The 14597-nt window shown below is 40.7% G+C and overlaps 1 protein-coding gene and 1 long non-coding RNA gene across 3 annotated transcripts in view; one reads left to right on the forward strand and one right to left on the reverse strand.

Annotated features, from left to right (window-relative positions):
* Nucleotides 1-14597, reverse strand: part of LOC309649354 — a 460714-nt gene that overhangs the window by 356199 nt on the left and 89918 nt on the right. The gene's annotated exons all lie outside the window — the stretch shown is intronic.
* HYDIN (HYDIN axonemal central pair apparatus protein) overlaps nucleotides 1-14597 on the forward strand; it is a 443025-nt gene that overhangs the window by 256876 nt on the left and 171552 nt on the right. For both annotated transcript variants that reach the window (XM_082438963.1, XM_082438964.1), the window contains exons 23-24: nucleotides 1372-1515; nucleotides 11147-11460. In XM_082438963.1, the coding sequence (XP_082295089.1) occupies nucleotides 1372-1515; nucleotides 11147-11460 (458 nt within the window). The remainder of the gene's footprint in view (nucleotides 1-1371; nucleotides 1516-11146; nucleotides 11461-14597) is intronic.

The following is a 14597-nucleotide window of genomic DNA, read 5'->3' on the forward strand; positions in this document are numbered from 1 at the left end:
ATGTTGTAAGTGGGGGCTTTGGGAAGGGATAAGGTCATGGAGGTGGAGCCCTCATGAATGGGATTAGTGCCCTTATAAGAAGAGACAAGAGAGATGATCTTTCTCTCAGGCATGTGAGGACACAGTGAGAAGACAACTATCTACAAACCAAGAAGTGGGCTCTCACCAGGCACTGGATGTGCTGGCACCTTGATCTTCGACTTCCCAGCCTCCAGAACTATGAGATGTCAATGGCTGTTGTTTAAACCACTCAGTCTGTGCTCTTCGTTATAGCAGCCTGAACTGACTAAGACACCATGGACACTGGTCACCCTAGCTCGCTCAGAGCCAGTGGCTCCAGGAACCACAGTGGAAGAAAGACTATGCTGGACAAAGAAGCAGAGGCAGCGGCAGAGCAAAACATGGAATCAGGAGGACTTAACTGAAATTGGAACAGGGAGAAAAGCAAATCAAAGCAAAGGGGCCTGGGGAAAATAGGCTAGAGTTGTTGGAAGAGCCAGGGAATGGGAGGGAGATTCTTTTTGGAGGCCAGAGACTGAGGTTTCCGTACTGATATTAAAGGACCCCCTTTCCAAGGCACACAATGAACAATGTGGATCCCAATGTCAGAATGAGAAAAATCCAGTCTGACCAGAAACTTCCAGCTTAAGATCCATTTATGATGCTTTCTCCAGCTGAAAAATGAAATTTGATCTAACAGAGTGAACGATGCTTCTAAATCAACTCTCCCAGTGTTATCAGGAAATTTACAGGAAATAGTTATGAGCGTTTGTCAATATAGCAAGATAAGTATATTTGCAAATTGGGTATTTTCAGCATGAACAGAATATTGTGTAAGGAAAAAATGTTTTATTCATTGTAATGATACATGGGTTCTTCCATAAGATATCACTAATTTATTAAACTTTGTTTTATGATGCTGTGGAAACTTCTGTAGTAACAGTTCTACCCAGAAGCATGGCTTATATAGGGTTTTTAAAACCAGGCAACAAGAAAGTAAGAAAATCTAATCTGTCTTCTGGCTTAAGTAGGATCTCTTCTAGTGAAATAGATACACAGATACATAGATACATAGAAAATATCTATACCTATATCTACATCTATATTAATCCCTTGTAGAGATTTAGATAAATCATTTGGAATGTATGGTGGACTACTGAGAAGTGAACGTATGTAATATATAGATACATATTATCTATATCTTGATAGATAGATACATGACAGATAGATATAATATAAATCCATACATCTATAGATATAAATAGAGAGAATGCTAATTCTGCTGTTAACAATGAATATCAGACATTTGTTGCTAAAGGCTTACTGTGTTTACCATAAGTTGGTTTGTTTCCTCTTTTCTATTTTTTGCAGAAACCTAACACTATCCTGGAACCTGATTACCAGCCCTTGGTCATGAAGAACATTTCCACCCTGCCTGTGAACGTGTTGCTCTCAACAAGTGGACCCTTCTTTATCTGCAAGGCTGATAAATCCCCACTGCCCTCAATTCCTGAGGTAACTGGGCAGAGGGTGTCCTAACTCCTAGGGGGGTACTGTGTGTGTGATAAAAGAAGAGAATAGTATTGGTACACTGCCTAATTTCAGTCGAGAAAAATATAAAGAATCCAGGAAACAGAGAGGAAAAATCTAAAATGAGTCATAATATCAATAAATTCTGATATCAACTGGTAGGAAAACCATTATTAACAATGTGAGAGCTTCTTGCTCATTATTATGACCCTTTCCTTCCTGCCCATTATAACGAAGCTCAACTTTAGAAAACAGTGACTTCCCACTAATGAGAGGAAAGATCTTTTAATCCCCCTCAAGTCTGACTAAAACTCAAATTTGACCAAAACTCAAAGCCCCAACCCTAAACCAGCCAGCCCATCTCCAGACAGTGAGAAATGTGAACCAGACTGAAGCAGGAGGCTGTGAGCTCCCCTGGCCACCAGTCTGGGGCAGGATGCAGTGTTCTCTGAACATTCCCGCAAGATCATCCCCGTGATCCTTGGCCAGGCATGAGGACACCAGTAGGAATGGCTGGACCTGGGGGCAGGTGGCACTGCAGAGCGGTAGGGAAGGAGGATTGAAGGAGAGACCAGCCCCACACCCCATGGTGTTCGGCCTCCCAGTCCAGGGAGATAGCTAATGGAGAAGTGACATAGAGGAGGAAGTGAGGGCAGGCAGCAATCGCAGGATCTCAGAAGAGGGAGCCTGGGACTTAAGGACATCTGCTGTGAGCCACACTCGGGGAGACGGATCTTTGTGGAAGACGGGGGACAGAGCCACTTGGTGAGAGCATGTCGCAGACAGTACTGCACCGCCACCCTCCCCTGCCCTTCCTTCCTCACTGATTCTTTAGTGGGTCTCATTCAAACATGATTTGGGGGAAAAAAAATAGCTAAGATCTTTGAACAGAGAAATCAAAGGAGGAGATGATCATAAGCAAGAGGCAGATGAAAACCTCCTGCAAGGGAACCTATGCAAGGAAGAAAACCCACAGTACAAACAGGGAGTTCTCTACAGTCTCAGAGAAATTACAGATGATAGGACCTGTCTTTAAAAAGAGCTCAAGGACAAGATACAAGTGTTCAAAGAGGAGGTGAAGAGTGAACTCAAGAGCAGAGGAAAACAAATGGATGAGAAAATGAAAATTCAGGTACGAGCAGCTTTCTCTGTCTGGGTGGGAGGTTAGACCCACTCTTGTCCCTCCTGAAATCTTAATAAAAGTAGAAATGTTCAACAGGAAAGACACCCAGAGCAATAAAATAAAAGGGCAAGAGGAGGGTATAACCAAATAATGAGAGATTTAAACAAATTCTAGAAGATAGAATGAGGAAGGGAGTGGGTGGACAAAAAGGCACAAAGACCTGAAGCGTAGAAAATTCACCAGTGAAGCAGCAAAGAAGTGGGAGTCATTCAGCCCAAGTAGCCTGGGCTTAGAGGCAGCGAGTGGAGCAGAGGGCTGAAAACAGAGGGATTCTGTGTGCACCGGACAGCTGTGCCCGCTGACCCCACTCAAAAGACTTGGGCAGCTGGCTCTTATCCCAAGACATAAAGATAAATGCTCTTCCCCAGAGAAACTCATCAAAACGGGGAAATTTAATGTTTCCTGTGTCAGTGTCGATACCCCAGAATAATCCCTGGTGTCTGAGTCGTGTGCATCGCCTGATCGTCCCCTCTCTGCCCCAAAAAACTGTTCCATAGACCTGCTGTGCTACAAGAATTGAGAAATTGTGACCTCAGTATTGTCGGGATGCCAGGGTGGGTCAGGAACTACTGTTTCTTGTGATAGCTCTTGTAGTACATTTTGACCTTTATATTATTTGCACATATAACTTTAATAAAAAGCATACATATAATTTTAAAAATAAAGAACTTCTACAAATCAACAGGAAAAATACCAACAACCCAATAGAAAAATAGGCAAAGGAAATGAACAGAGAGTTCACAGCAAGAAAAAGAAAATAGCTTTTAAATATATGAGAATATGCCCAACTTTACTCATGTTAGAAAAAAGGCAAATTAAAATTACTATGAAACACATTTTTTTTCCTATAAGATTGGCAAAGAGCAAAAATTAGATAATGCTCTGTGTTAGGGACGGCATGTGGAAACAGGCATCCCCTAAGATGTTGGAGAAGTGTACATTGGAAGATAGTATGGCAGTAGCAGTCAACAGTTTTTTTTTTTTTTTCAGTCATCAATTTTATACACATCAGTGTATACATGTCAATCCCAATCGCCCAATTCAGCACACCACCACCCCCAGCCCCCCACAGCTTTCCCCCCTTGGTGTCCATACGTTTGTTCTCTACATCTGTGTCTCAACTTCTGCCCTGCAACCTGGATCATCTGTACCATTTTTCTAGGTTCCACATACATGCGTTAATATACGATATTTGTTCTTCTCTTTCTGACTTACTTCACTCTGTATGACAGTCTCTAGATCTATCCACGTCTCAACAAATGACCCAATTTCGTTCCTTTTTATGGCTGAGTAATATTCCATTGTATACATGTACCACATCTTCTTTATCCATTCGTCTGTCGATCGGCAATTAGGTTGCTTCCATGACCTGGCTCTTGTAAATACTGCTGCAATGAACATTGGGGTGCATGTGTCTTTTTGAATTATGGTTTTCTCTGGGTATATGCCCAGTAGTGGGATTGCTCATATGGATAGATCATATGGCTCATAGATCATATGGTAATTATATTTTTAGTTTTTTAAGGAACCTCCATAGTGGCTGTATCAATTTACATTCCCATCAACAGTGCAGGAGGGTTCCCTTTTCTCCACACCCTCTCCAGCATTTGTTGTTTGTAGATTTTCTGATGATGCCCATTCTAACTGGTGTGAGGTGACACCTCATTGTAGTTTTGATTTGCATTTCTCTAATAATTAGTGATGTTGAGCAGCTTTTCATGTGCCTCTTGGCCATCTGTATGTCTTCTTTGGAGAAATGTCTACTTAGGTCTTCTGCCCGTTTTTGGATTGGGTTGTTTGTTTTTTTAATATTGAGCTGCATGAGCTGTTTATATATTTTGGAGATTAATCCTTTGTCCGTTGATTCGTTTCCAAATATTTTCTCCCATTCTGAGGGTTGTCTTTTCGTCTTGTTTATGGTTTCCTTTGCTGTGCAAAAGCTTTGAAGTTTCATTAGGTCCCATTTGTTTATTTTTGTTTTTATTTCCATTTCTCTAGGAGGTGGATCAAAAAAGATCTTGCTGTGATTTATGTCAAAGAGTGTTCTTCCTATGTTTTCCTCTAAGAGTTTTATAGTCTCCAGTCATACATTTAGGTCTGTAATCCATTTTGAGTTTATTTTTGTGTATGGTGTTAGGGAGTGTTCTAATTTCATTCTTTTCCATGTAGCTGTCCAGTTTTCCCAGCACCACTTATTGAAGAGGCTCTTTTCTCACTGTATATCCTTGCCTCCTTTGTCACAGATTAGTTGACCATAGGTTCGTGGGTTTATCTCTGGGCTTTCTATCTTGTTCCATTGATCTATATTCCTGTTTTTGTGCACATACCATATTGTCTTGATTACTGTAGCTTTGTAGTATAGGTTGAAGTCAAGGAGTCTGATTCCTCCAGCTCCGTTTTTTTCCCTCAAGACTGCTTTGGCTATTTGGGGTCTTTTGTGTCTCCATACAAATTTTAAGATTTTTTTGTTCTAGTTCTTGTAAAAAATGCTATTTTTAATTTGATAGGGATTGCATTGAATCTGTAGATTGCTTTGGGTAGTAGAGTCATTTTCACAATATTGATTCTTCCAATCCAAGAACATGGTATATCTCTCTCCATCTGTTGGTATCATCTTTAATTTCTTTCATCAGTGTCTTATAGTTTCTGCATACAGGTCTTTTGGCTCCCTAGGTAGGTTTATTCCTAGGTATTTTATTCTTTATGTTGCAGTGGTAAATGGGAGTGTTGCCTTAATTTCTCTTTCAGATTTTTTCATCATTAGTGTATAGGAATGCAAGAGATTTCTGTGCATTCATTTTGTATCCTGCAACTTTACCAAATTCATTGATTAGCTCTAGTAGTTTTCTGGTGGCATCTTTAGGATTCTCTATGTATAGTATCATGTCATCTGCAGACAGTGACACTTTTACTTCTTCTTTTCCAATTTCTATTCCTTTTATTTCTTTTCCTTCTCTGATTGCCGTGGCTAGGACTTCCAAAACTATATTGAATAATAGTGGTGAGAGTGGACATCCTTGTCTTGTTCCTGATCTTAGAGGAAATGCTTTCAGGTTTTCACCATTGAAAATGATGTTTGCTGTGGGTTTGTCGTATATGGCCTTTATTATGTTGAGGTAGGTTCCCTCTATGCCCACTTCCTGGAGAGTTTTGATCATAAATGGGTGTTGAATTTTGTCAAAAGCTTTTTCTGCCTCTACTGAGATGATCATATGGTTTTTATTCTTCAATTTGTTAATATGGTGTATCACATTGATTGATTTGCATATATTGAAGAATCCTTGCATCCCTGGGATAAATCCCACTTGATCGTGGTGTATGATCCTTTTAATGTGGTGTTGGATTCTGTTTGCTAGTATTTTGTTGAGGATTTTTGCATCTGTATTCATCAGTGATATTGGTCTGTAATTTTCTTTTTTTGTAGTATCTTTGTCTGGTTTTGGTATCAGGGTGATGGTGGCCTCATAGAATGAGTTTGGAAGTGTTCCTTCCTCTGCAATTTTTTGGAAGCGTTTGAGAAGGATGGGTGTTAGCTCTTCTCTAAATGTTTGATAGAATTCACCTGTGAAGCCATCTGGTCCTGGACTTTTGTTTGTTGGAAGATTTTTAATCACAGTTTCAATTTCATTACTTGTGATTGGTCTGTTCATATTTTCTATTTCTTCCTGGTTCAGTCTTGGAAGGTTATACCTTTCTAAGAATTTGTCCATTTCTTCCAGGTTGTCCATTTTATTGGCATAGAGTTGCTTGTAGTAGTCTCTTAGGATGCTTTGTATTTCTGCAGTGTCTGTTGTAACTTCTCCTTTTTCATTTCAATTTTATTGATTTGAGTCCTCTCCCTCTTCTTCTTGATGAGTCTGGCTAATGGTTTATCAATTTTGTTTATCTTCTCAAAGAACCAGCTTTTACTTTTATTGATCTTTGCTATTGTTTTCTTTGTTTCTATTTCAATTATTTCTGCTCTGATCTTTATGATTTCTTTCCTTCTGCTAACTTTGGGTTTTGTTTGTTCTTCTTTCTCTAGTTCCTTTAGGTGTAAGGTTAGATTGTTTATTTGAGATTTTTCTTGTTTCTTGAGGTAGGCTTGTATAGCTATAAACTTCCCTCTTAGAACTGCTTTTGCTGCATTTGGGTCGTCGTTTTTTCATTGTCATTTGTCTCTAGGTATTTTTTAATTTCCTCTTTGATTTCTTCAGTGATCTCTTGGTTATTTAATAACGTATTGTTTAGCCTCCATGTGTTTGTGTTTTTTACGTTTTTTTCCCTGAAATTCATTTCTAATCTCATAGTGTTGTGGTCAGAAAAGATGCTTGATATGATTTCCATTTTCTTAAATTTACTGAGGCTTGATTTGTGACCCAAGATGTGATCTGTCCTGGAGAATGTTCTGTGTGCACTTGAGAAGAAAGTGTAATCTGCTGTTTTGGGATGGAATGTCCTATAAATATCAATTAAATCTATCTGGTCTATTGTGTCATTTAAAGCTTCTGTTTCCTTATTTATTTTCATTTTGGATGATCTGTCCATTGGTGTAAGTGAGGTGTTAAAGTTCCCCACTATTATTGTGTTACTGTCGATTTCCTCTTTTATAGCTGTTAGCAGTTGCCTTATGTATTGAGGTGCTCCTATGTTGGGTGCATGTATATTTATAATTGTTATATCTTCTTGGATTGATCCCTTGATCATTATGTAGTGTCCTTCCTTGTCTCTTGTAACATTCTTTATTTTAAAGTCTATTTTATCTGATATGAGTATTGCTACTCCAGCTTTCTTTTGATTTCCATTTGCATGGAATATCTTTTTCCATCCCCTCACTTTCAGTCTGTATGTGTCTCTAGCTCTGAAGTGGGTCTCTTGTAGACAGCATATATATGGGTCTTGTCTTTGTATCCATTCAGCAAGTCTGTGTCTTTTGGTTGGAGCATTTAATCCATTCACGTTTAAGGTAATTATCGATATGTATGTTCCTATGACCATTTTCTTAATTGTTTTGGGTTTGTTTTTGTAGGTCCTTTTCTTCTCTTGTGTTTCCCAGTTAGAGAAGTTCCTTTAGCATTTGTTGTAGAGCTGGTTTGGTGGTGCTGAATTCTCTTAACTTTCGCTTGTCTGTAAAGCTTTTGATTTCTGCATCGAATCTGAATGAGATCCTTGCCGGTTAGAGTAATCTTGGTTGTAGGTTCTTCCCTTTCATCACTTTAAGTATATCATGCCACTCCCTTCTGGTCTGTAGAGTTTCTGCTGAGAAATCAGCTGCTAACCTTATGGGAGTTCCCTTGTTGTTATTTGTCATTTTTCCGTTGCTGCTTTCAATAATTTTTCTTTGTCTTTAATTTTTACCAATTTGATTACTATGTGTCTTGGTGTGTTTCTCCTTGGGTTTATCCCGTATGGGACTCTCTGCGCTTCCTGGACTTGGGTGGCTATTTCCTTTCCCATGTTAGGGAAGTTTTCGACTATAATCTCTTCAAATATTTTCTCTGGCCCTTTCTCTCTCTCTTCTCCTTCTGGGACCCCTATAATGCGAATGTTGTTGCGTTTAATGTTGTCCCAGAGGTCTCTTAGGCTGTCTTCATTTCTTTTCATTCTTTTTTCTTTAGTCTGTTCCACAGCAGTGAATTCCACCATTCTGTCTTCCAGGTCACTTATCCGTTCTTCTGCCTCAGTTATTCTGCTATTGATTCCTTCTAGTGTATTTTTCATTTCAGTTATTTTATTGTTCATCTCTGTTTGTTTGTTCTTTAATTCTTCTAGATGTTTGTTTAACATTTCTTGCATCTTCTCGATCTTTGCCTCCATTCTTTTTCCGAGGTCCTGGATCATCTTCACTATGATTATTCTGAATTCTTTTTCTGGAAGGTTGCCTATCTCCACTTCATTTAGTTGTTTTTCTGGGGTTTTATCTTGTTCCTTCATCTGGTACATAGCCCTCTGCCTTTTCATCTTGTCTATCTTTTTGTGAATGTGGTTTTTGTTCCACAGGCTGCAGGATTGTAGTTCTTCTTGCTTCTGCTGTCTGCCCTCTGGTGGATGAGGGTATCTAAGAGGCTTGTGCAAGTTTCCTGATGCCATCAACGTTTTAAATTCCCCTACCCTTTGACCTAGTCATTCCACTCCTAGGAATTTATCCTATAGACATAGACACAATATACAAGGATATTCATTGCAACATTGATTATAAGAACAAAAGACTGGGAGCCAATATCTATCAATAGGAGATTGGTTAAATAAATGATGGCAGAATTCAATGATGGAATAAAATGCAGTTGTTAAAAAGAGTGAGGCAACTCCATATGTACTGATTAATTATCTCCCAGTGGAAAAAGCAAAGTGCAGAACAGGATTGCCTATGTGTAAACAATAACACATATATGAACGTGGGTTTATATTCATGCATTATCTTTCTATTCATACAAGGACAGATAAGATACTTGTGTAACCTTGGTTACCTCAGGGGAGGGGAACAGTTGGCTTGAGGGGAGGGGAGATGGGCACAAGGGTAACATGCTTTTCATTGTCCTATCTATTCAAAAATAAAAATGAAATATTTAAAAAAAAAATAAGGCCACACCTTGTCCTGGGACAAAATGATATAGAATATTCAACAGGGAAACATACCTTAGTGAAGTTACCAGTCTTATTGATGTCCAAAGAATTCTGTGGCTTCTAAGCAGTAAAGAGGAGACCCACCAAGGGAGGATTTTAGACTAACCTTGGACTTCTCCACACTTTTTGATCAATTCTCTTGATCATAAAGGGATTGTAGTAATAATTGGCATTTATATACCATACACTACATGTTAGGCACTGCTCTGAACGCATCACAAATATATTAACTCATTTCATCCTCTTAAAAAAAGTTAGGTACTATTATTGCCCCTGTTTTACAGATGGAGAAACTGGGGGCTAGGAAGGCCAAGCAAGTTTGCCCAAGTTCACAGAGCTAGTAACTGGCAGAGCGAGGATTTGAACCCAAGCAGTCTGGCTCCAGAGTCCACGATCTTACAATTAATATCTCTTGTATAAGAAATTTTCTTCAGTTTTTTGTTAATTCAAACATGATTTTTTAAAATAAATTAGTCTAATTCCATTTTTGTAAAATTTTATTTATCTATCTTTCATGTTTGGACTAATGTTTTACCAAATGTGAACTCTGAGAAATAATATCTCGTGATGTTTTGGATGAATTGCTAACTTCTTTGTGCTTTTGTATATAATATAAAATTTTGTGGATATGTATCATTTCCACAAAACAGCAAAGTCATTCCTCTGGGGGAAAAAAATGTTTAAGTCAATCTCCAAGATATTTAAACACCAAGCATTGCGATGCCTAGTGCTGCAGATACCATGGTCTACAAGAATGACTTCTAAATTGTGGCAAGTCACCTGGGCCAAGGGGCCGGTGAGCCTTTCAGAGGGGATTAGCCAGCTGAGGAGTCATTACCCTCTCTCTGACTCTTGAATCGGGTGATTGGCTTTATCAACGGAAACCATCTGATCATGTCACTGAAGTGCACAGTTAAATACCTGAACCTTCAAGCTCAGTGGAGAGGAAAGTGCTCTGTAAACAGATTTGTTGCTGTTCGCATTCTTCCTGACTGCCTCAGGGCACTTTCTGCAAAACCAGGAGGTGGCTTTCATGCCGATTAAATGTGGGGATTAAGCGATTCCTAAAAAAGCCAACTCAGAGCCAGGCTTTCTATGGGAAGGTGTTTCTGTGGCCTTGGCATCAAGGAACACATGGGGATTTGAATCAAAGAGAGAAAAGAACAAACACAATCTACCGAACAAACTCTGTACGGCTCTGGAGTGTCATTTTAAGTTGAATAGAAAACAGCGGAAAGTGGATACCACTATGCTGAAGACTTAGAATTGAAGACGTTAGAAAAGAAATTAAGTTACCTAATCCATCCCTTTCTGGGTCATCCTCTACAGAGCCCCTCCACCATGGGGTCCTTTAGAAAGCCTTTTTAAAATTTTCTTAAGCAAAGGACTTTTCCCAGTTATCTAGGAAGAGCGTTTTACAATCTAATTTATTTTCAGTTAAGAATATTTCATAATAGTTATTCATTGCAGATTTTCCTTTTACAACTCCTCAGTCCTTACAATTTCACAACACTTATCAACATCTCTTTTTTCAAATCATTTTTCTTGCTTTCATTTTCAACTATTAAAAAATATATATGTGTGTAAGTGCATAGAGATAGATAGATATCGATAGCGATATACTAGCTGTTTGACTATGTAAAGTGTGGATACATGGTTATGGATAAAGTGTATCTATACGTATTTCCTAATCATCTGTGTGTCTGTATGTATATGTATGTGTGTGTGCATATAAATATATATATAAATAACTTTGGTTGTCCTATTTCATGTATCAGGTTGGAAATGCACAGTATGGAGGTTGGTAATTCCCCGTTATCTTGTTTGTAGCCTATTAAACTGGAGATCGGTGAAGAAAAAGACCTGCTGGTCAAATTCAATCCTTCCTATAAAAACGATTTGAATACCTGGGTGGCAGAAGAAGTTCTAGAAATCAAGTATGTGGAGCACCCTCAAGTGGACAGCCTGCACCTGCGTGGAGAAGTGAATTACCCCAACCTCACCTTTGAGACCATGGAGCTGGATTTTGGCTGTATCCTGAACGATACTGAGGTGATCCGCTACATCACAATCACCAACTGCAGCCCCCTGGTTGTGAAGTTTCGCTGGTTCTTCCTGGTGGATGATGAGGAAAATCAGATAAGGTACCAACTAACGTGGCGATCCTGCAGAGCTCTCCCCTGCTCTTCATTTTTTTCTCCTTCGGGCTTTGCACTTGGTTTCCTGTATTCTGAGTACTGGTCTTTCATGAATACTTTCACTTCCAACAACTAATCATTGACAGAAGGAACAAAGAGCCATGGTCCATCCTAGGTTTCCAAACAGGAAAAGCAGATAAAACATCTTTGAAAGCCCCATTTGCCACCAAATTAACAAAGTGATATCCCTAAGCCTGCTCTAATTTTGAATCTAGTGGTTGGATCATTAGAAATTTATCACTAAAAATAGTCTTCATAGAGTTTCCTTAATAAGCATTTCAAACCCAAAGCACAAATTGAGTAGGATGATACATGAGGTGTGTGCTGCCCTGAGCTCTACCTTCTGCATATTTCAGTGGGTTCCATTATGGCCCATATATGTACGTATGTATATAGATATATATACTTATGTACAAAATAGTGGGAGGTGGTGAGCGCCGGAAGGGAAAAGCTGTCTTTACAATATTTGGGTTTAGAAGTGTCTCTCGTGTTCTATTAGAAGCTAAAGCCAACTTAATTTGGAAAACACTCCCTTAAAGACCTAGGAACAGCCTATTTCAGTCAAGCCTCAGTAACAGTTTCATGTGGGTCAAAAGCCATGTTGTTGGCCAGGATGAATGGGCTTGTGCATATTTCCTTATTGGATGTTTGGACAGCTCAGTTTTCAACACCTGAATTTTGAATGGCCATTCTTAACTGGGAAAGCCTCATGTTATTTCTCGGCTGGTCGATGCTTCCTGTACACAGTCCTCATCTTGTGTAGGATAGCCATCCTTTCCTTTCCCGCGCCTGTTTCCATGGTAACTGTGGCTTGCTCTGGATGTCTTCCATAAACATCTGATGATGACCCAGTGTAGCACCGAAGCCGGTTCTGGGCCTGAGTGATGGAGCCTGCTCATTAGGTGCCAATGACTGTTCAGGTTTGGGATGAAATTCTGTAGATGGTGAACATTTAAAATAATTATGGAAAAATCAGCCAACCTGACCTAATGAGTTTCGAACACCAGATTGTGTGAAGTTATTCTGATGGAACACAGCTAAATGAGTTTTTTCTATCTGGGAGCAAGGGACATGCTTTATTTATTTTTTTATTTACGAGAGGCCATTTCCATAATTAAAATGATGACATTTTGGAAATGTTCCTGGCCAGTACTGGAGATGATACACTTAATTTTTCATTGGCTTAAGCACTCATTTAACCATTTTTTTCCTTTCTTCTTTATCTTCTAATATCTTGATACTGAGCCTCTGCTTATATTTCATTTGTTCATTCATTCAGAGAGTCACTCAGAAACCATTTGATAAGTGACTCTTATGCACCAGATAATGGGTGAGGTATCAGGGGTACAGAAGTGAATAAGACATGATCACTGGACTGAGGTTATTGGGGAAACAGATGTGTAACCCATGACACATGATAGTGCCAGCCTCTGAGGGATGCCGGGGGAATGAATGCTCACAGGAGTCAGAGAAGGCTGCACTGAGAGGCACAGTTAAATGCTCCAGATGGAGAAGCAGGGAAACATTCTCAGTAACAGGAATAGCATGTATATAAGTTTGGATTCATGGATTCTGTTGCAAGTGACAAGAAACCTGACCCTAAGTAAAAATGAAAAGCAGGGACTTCCCTGGTGGTGCAGTGATTAAGAATCTGCCTGCCAACGCAGGCGACACGGGTTTGAGCCCTGATCCAGGAAGATCCCACATGCTGCAGAGCAACTAAGCCCATGCGCCACAACTACTGAGCCTGCGCTCTAGGGCCTGCGAGCCACAACTACTGAGCCCGCACACCTAGAACCCATGCTCCGCAACAAGAGAAGCCACCGCAATGAGAAGCCCGCGCACCGCAACGAAGAGTAGCTCCCGCTCACCACAATTAAAGAAAGCCTGCGCACAGCAATGACGACCCAACGCAGCCAAAAAACAAATTTTTAAAAAAAATTTTTTTCTAAAAAAAAAAAAAAATGAAAAGCAAAGTTCATTCACTAGTTCCCACAACTCAAAAGTCCAAGTTCATTCTGGCTTCTGGCCTGGCTTAAAGCAAGGACTCAAACAGTGTTACTGGAGACAGGCTCCCTGTCTCAGCTCTGCTCTCCGTCATGAGTTAGCCGCGTTCTCGGATCAGCTTTCCTCCCGTGGTCACCAAGTGCTGCCAGCGCTCCCGGGGCCATGTCTGTGCAGATTCTGAGCCACTGGAAAGGAACATGAGCCTTGGTCCCAGAACTTCCAGGAGATGCTCTCTGATGGGACCATCTTAATCACCTTTCCTGTCCCCTCCCCTCACCGGTCACTGTCAGGGGAGGACGAAGCTCTTGATTAGCATTGGCCTGGCCGTGTGCCCCACACCAAGCGCTGCAGTGATGACCTCAGAACCCCATGGACTGAAGGGGTGGGAGTGGGGCAGATCTCCAGGCAAAAACTGCAATATAGGAGAAGGAATGCGGGAGAGGCAGTCGGCACGCCCCTATCAGTGTCCACAGGGGACCCGTCAGTGCAGCCACAGCGCAGACTTCATCAGTGGGGGGCAGTCCAGGGAGGCGAGTCTGGGCAGGTAGGTTGGCAGCAGTGTGTGAGAGGCCTGGTATTCCATGATAAGGCACTTAGACTCTTTCTTGGAGGCAGTGGTAAGATTTGTCATCAAGAGAGTGACAGAGTCAGGTTTTTTCAGAAAGATAACCCTTAGCAGCATTCAGCACAGTTGTCCAACCCCTCCTTCCTGAAACACATTCCTTTCATGGCTTGAACAGCACCATACTCTCCTGCTTTTCCTCTTGTCCCCTCGACTGACTACTTCTCATCTCTCGGCCAGCAGCAACTCTGCTGGAGTCATAGGACGCAGGGCTCCCTCGTAGGCCGTCTGCTCTTCCTGGAGTTGCACTCACCAACAGCTTCACTTAGCCCCGGTTGTAGAGGCTTCTGAATGCGTATCTCCACCTAGACCCCTCGGAGTTCCAAGTGCATCACCTTCTTGACGTCTCCTCCTGGATGTCTCGCAGGTGACTCGTGTCCAGCGTACCCCACTCCAGTCTCAGGCTCTCCCCTGCCCCCTCCCTGCCTCTCCTACAGGGCCTCTGTCCCAGTAA

The sequence above is a fragment of the Balaenoptera physalus genome (genome assembly GCF_965194825.1).
Source record: "Balaenoptera physalus genome assembly, chromosome: 19".
Classification (NCBI taxonomy): Eukaryota; Metazoa; Chordata; class Mammalia; order Artiodactyla; family Balaenopteridae; genus Balaenoptera; species Balaenoptera physalus.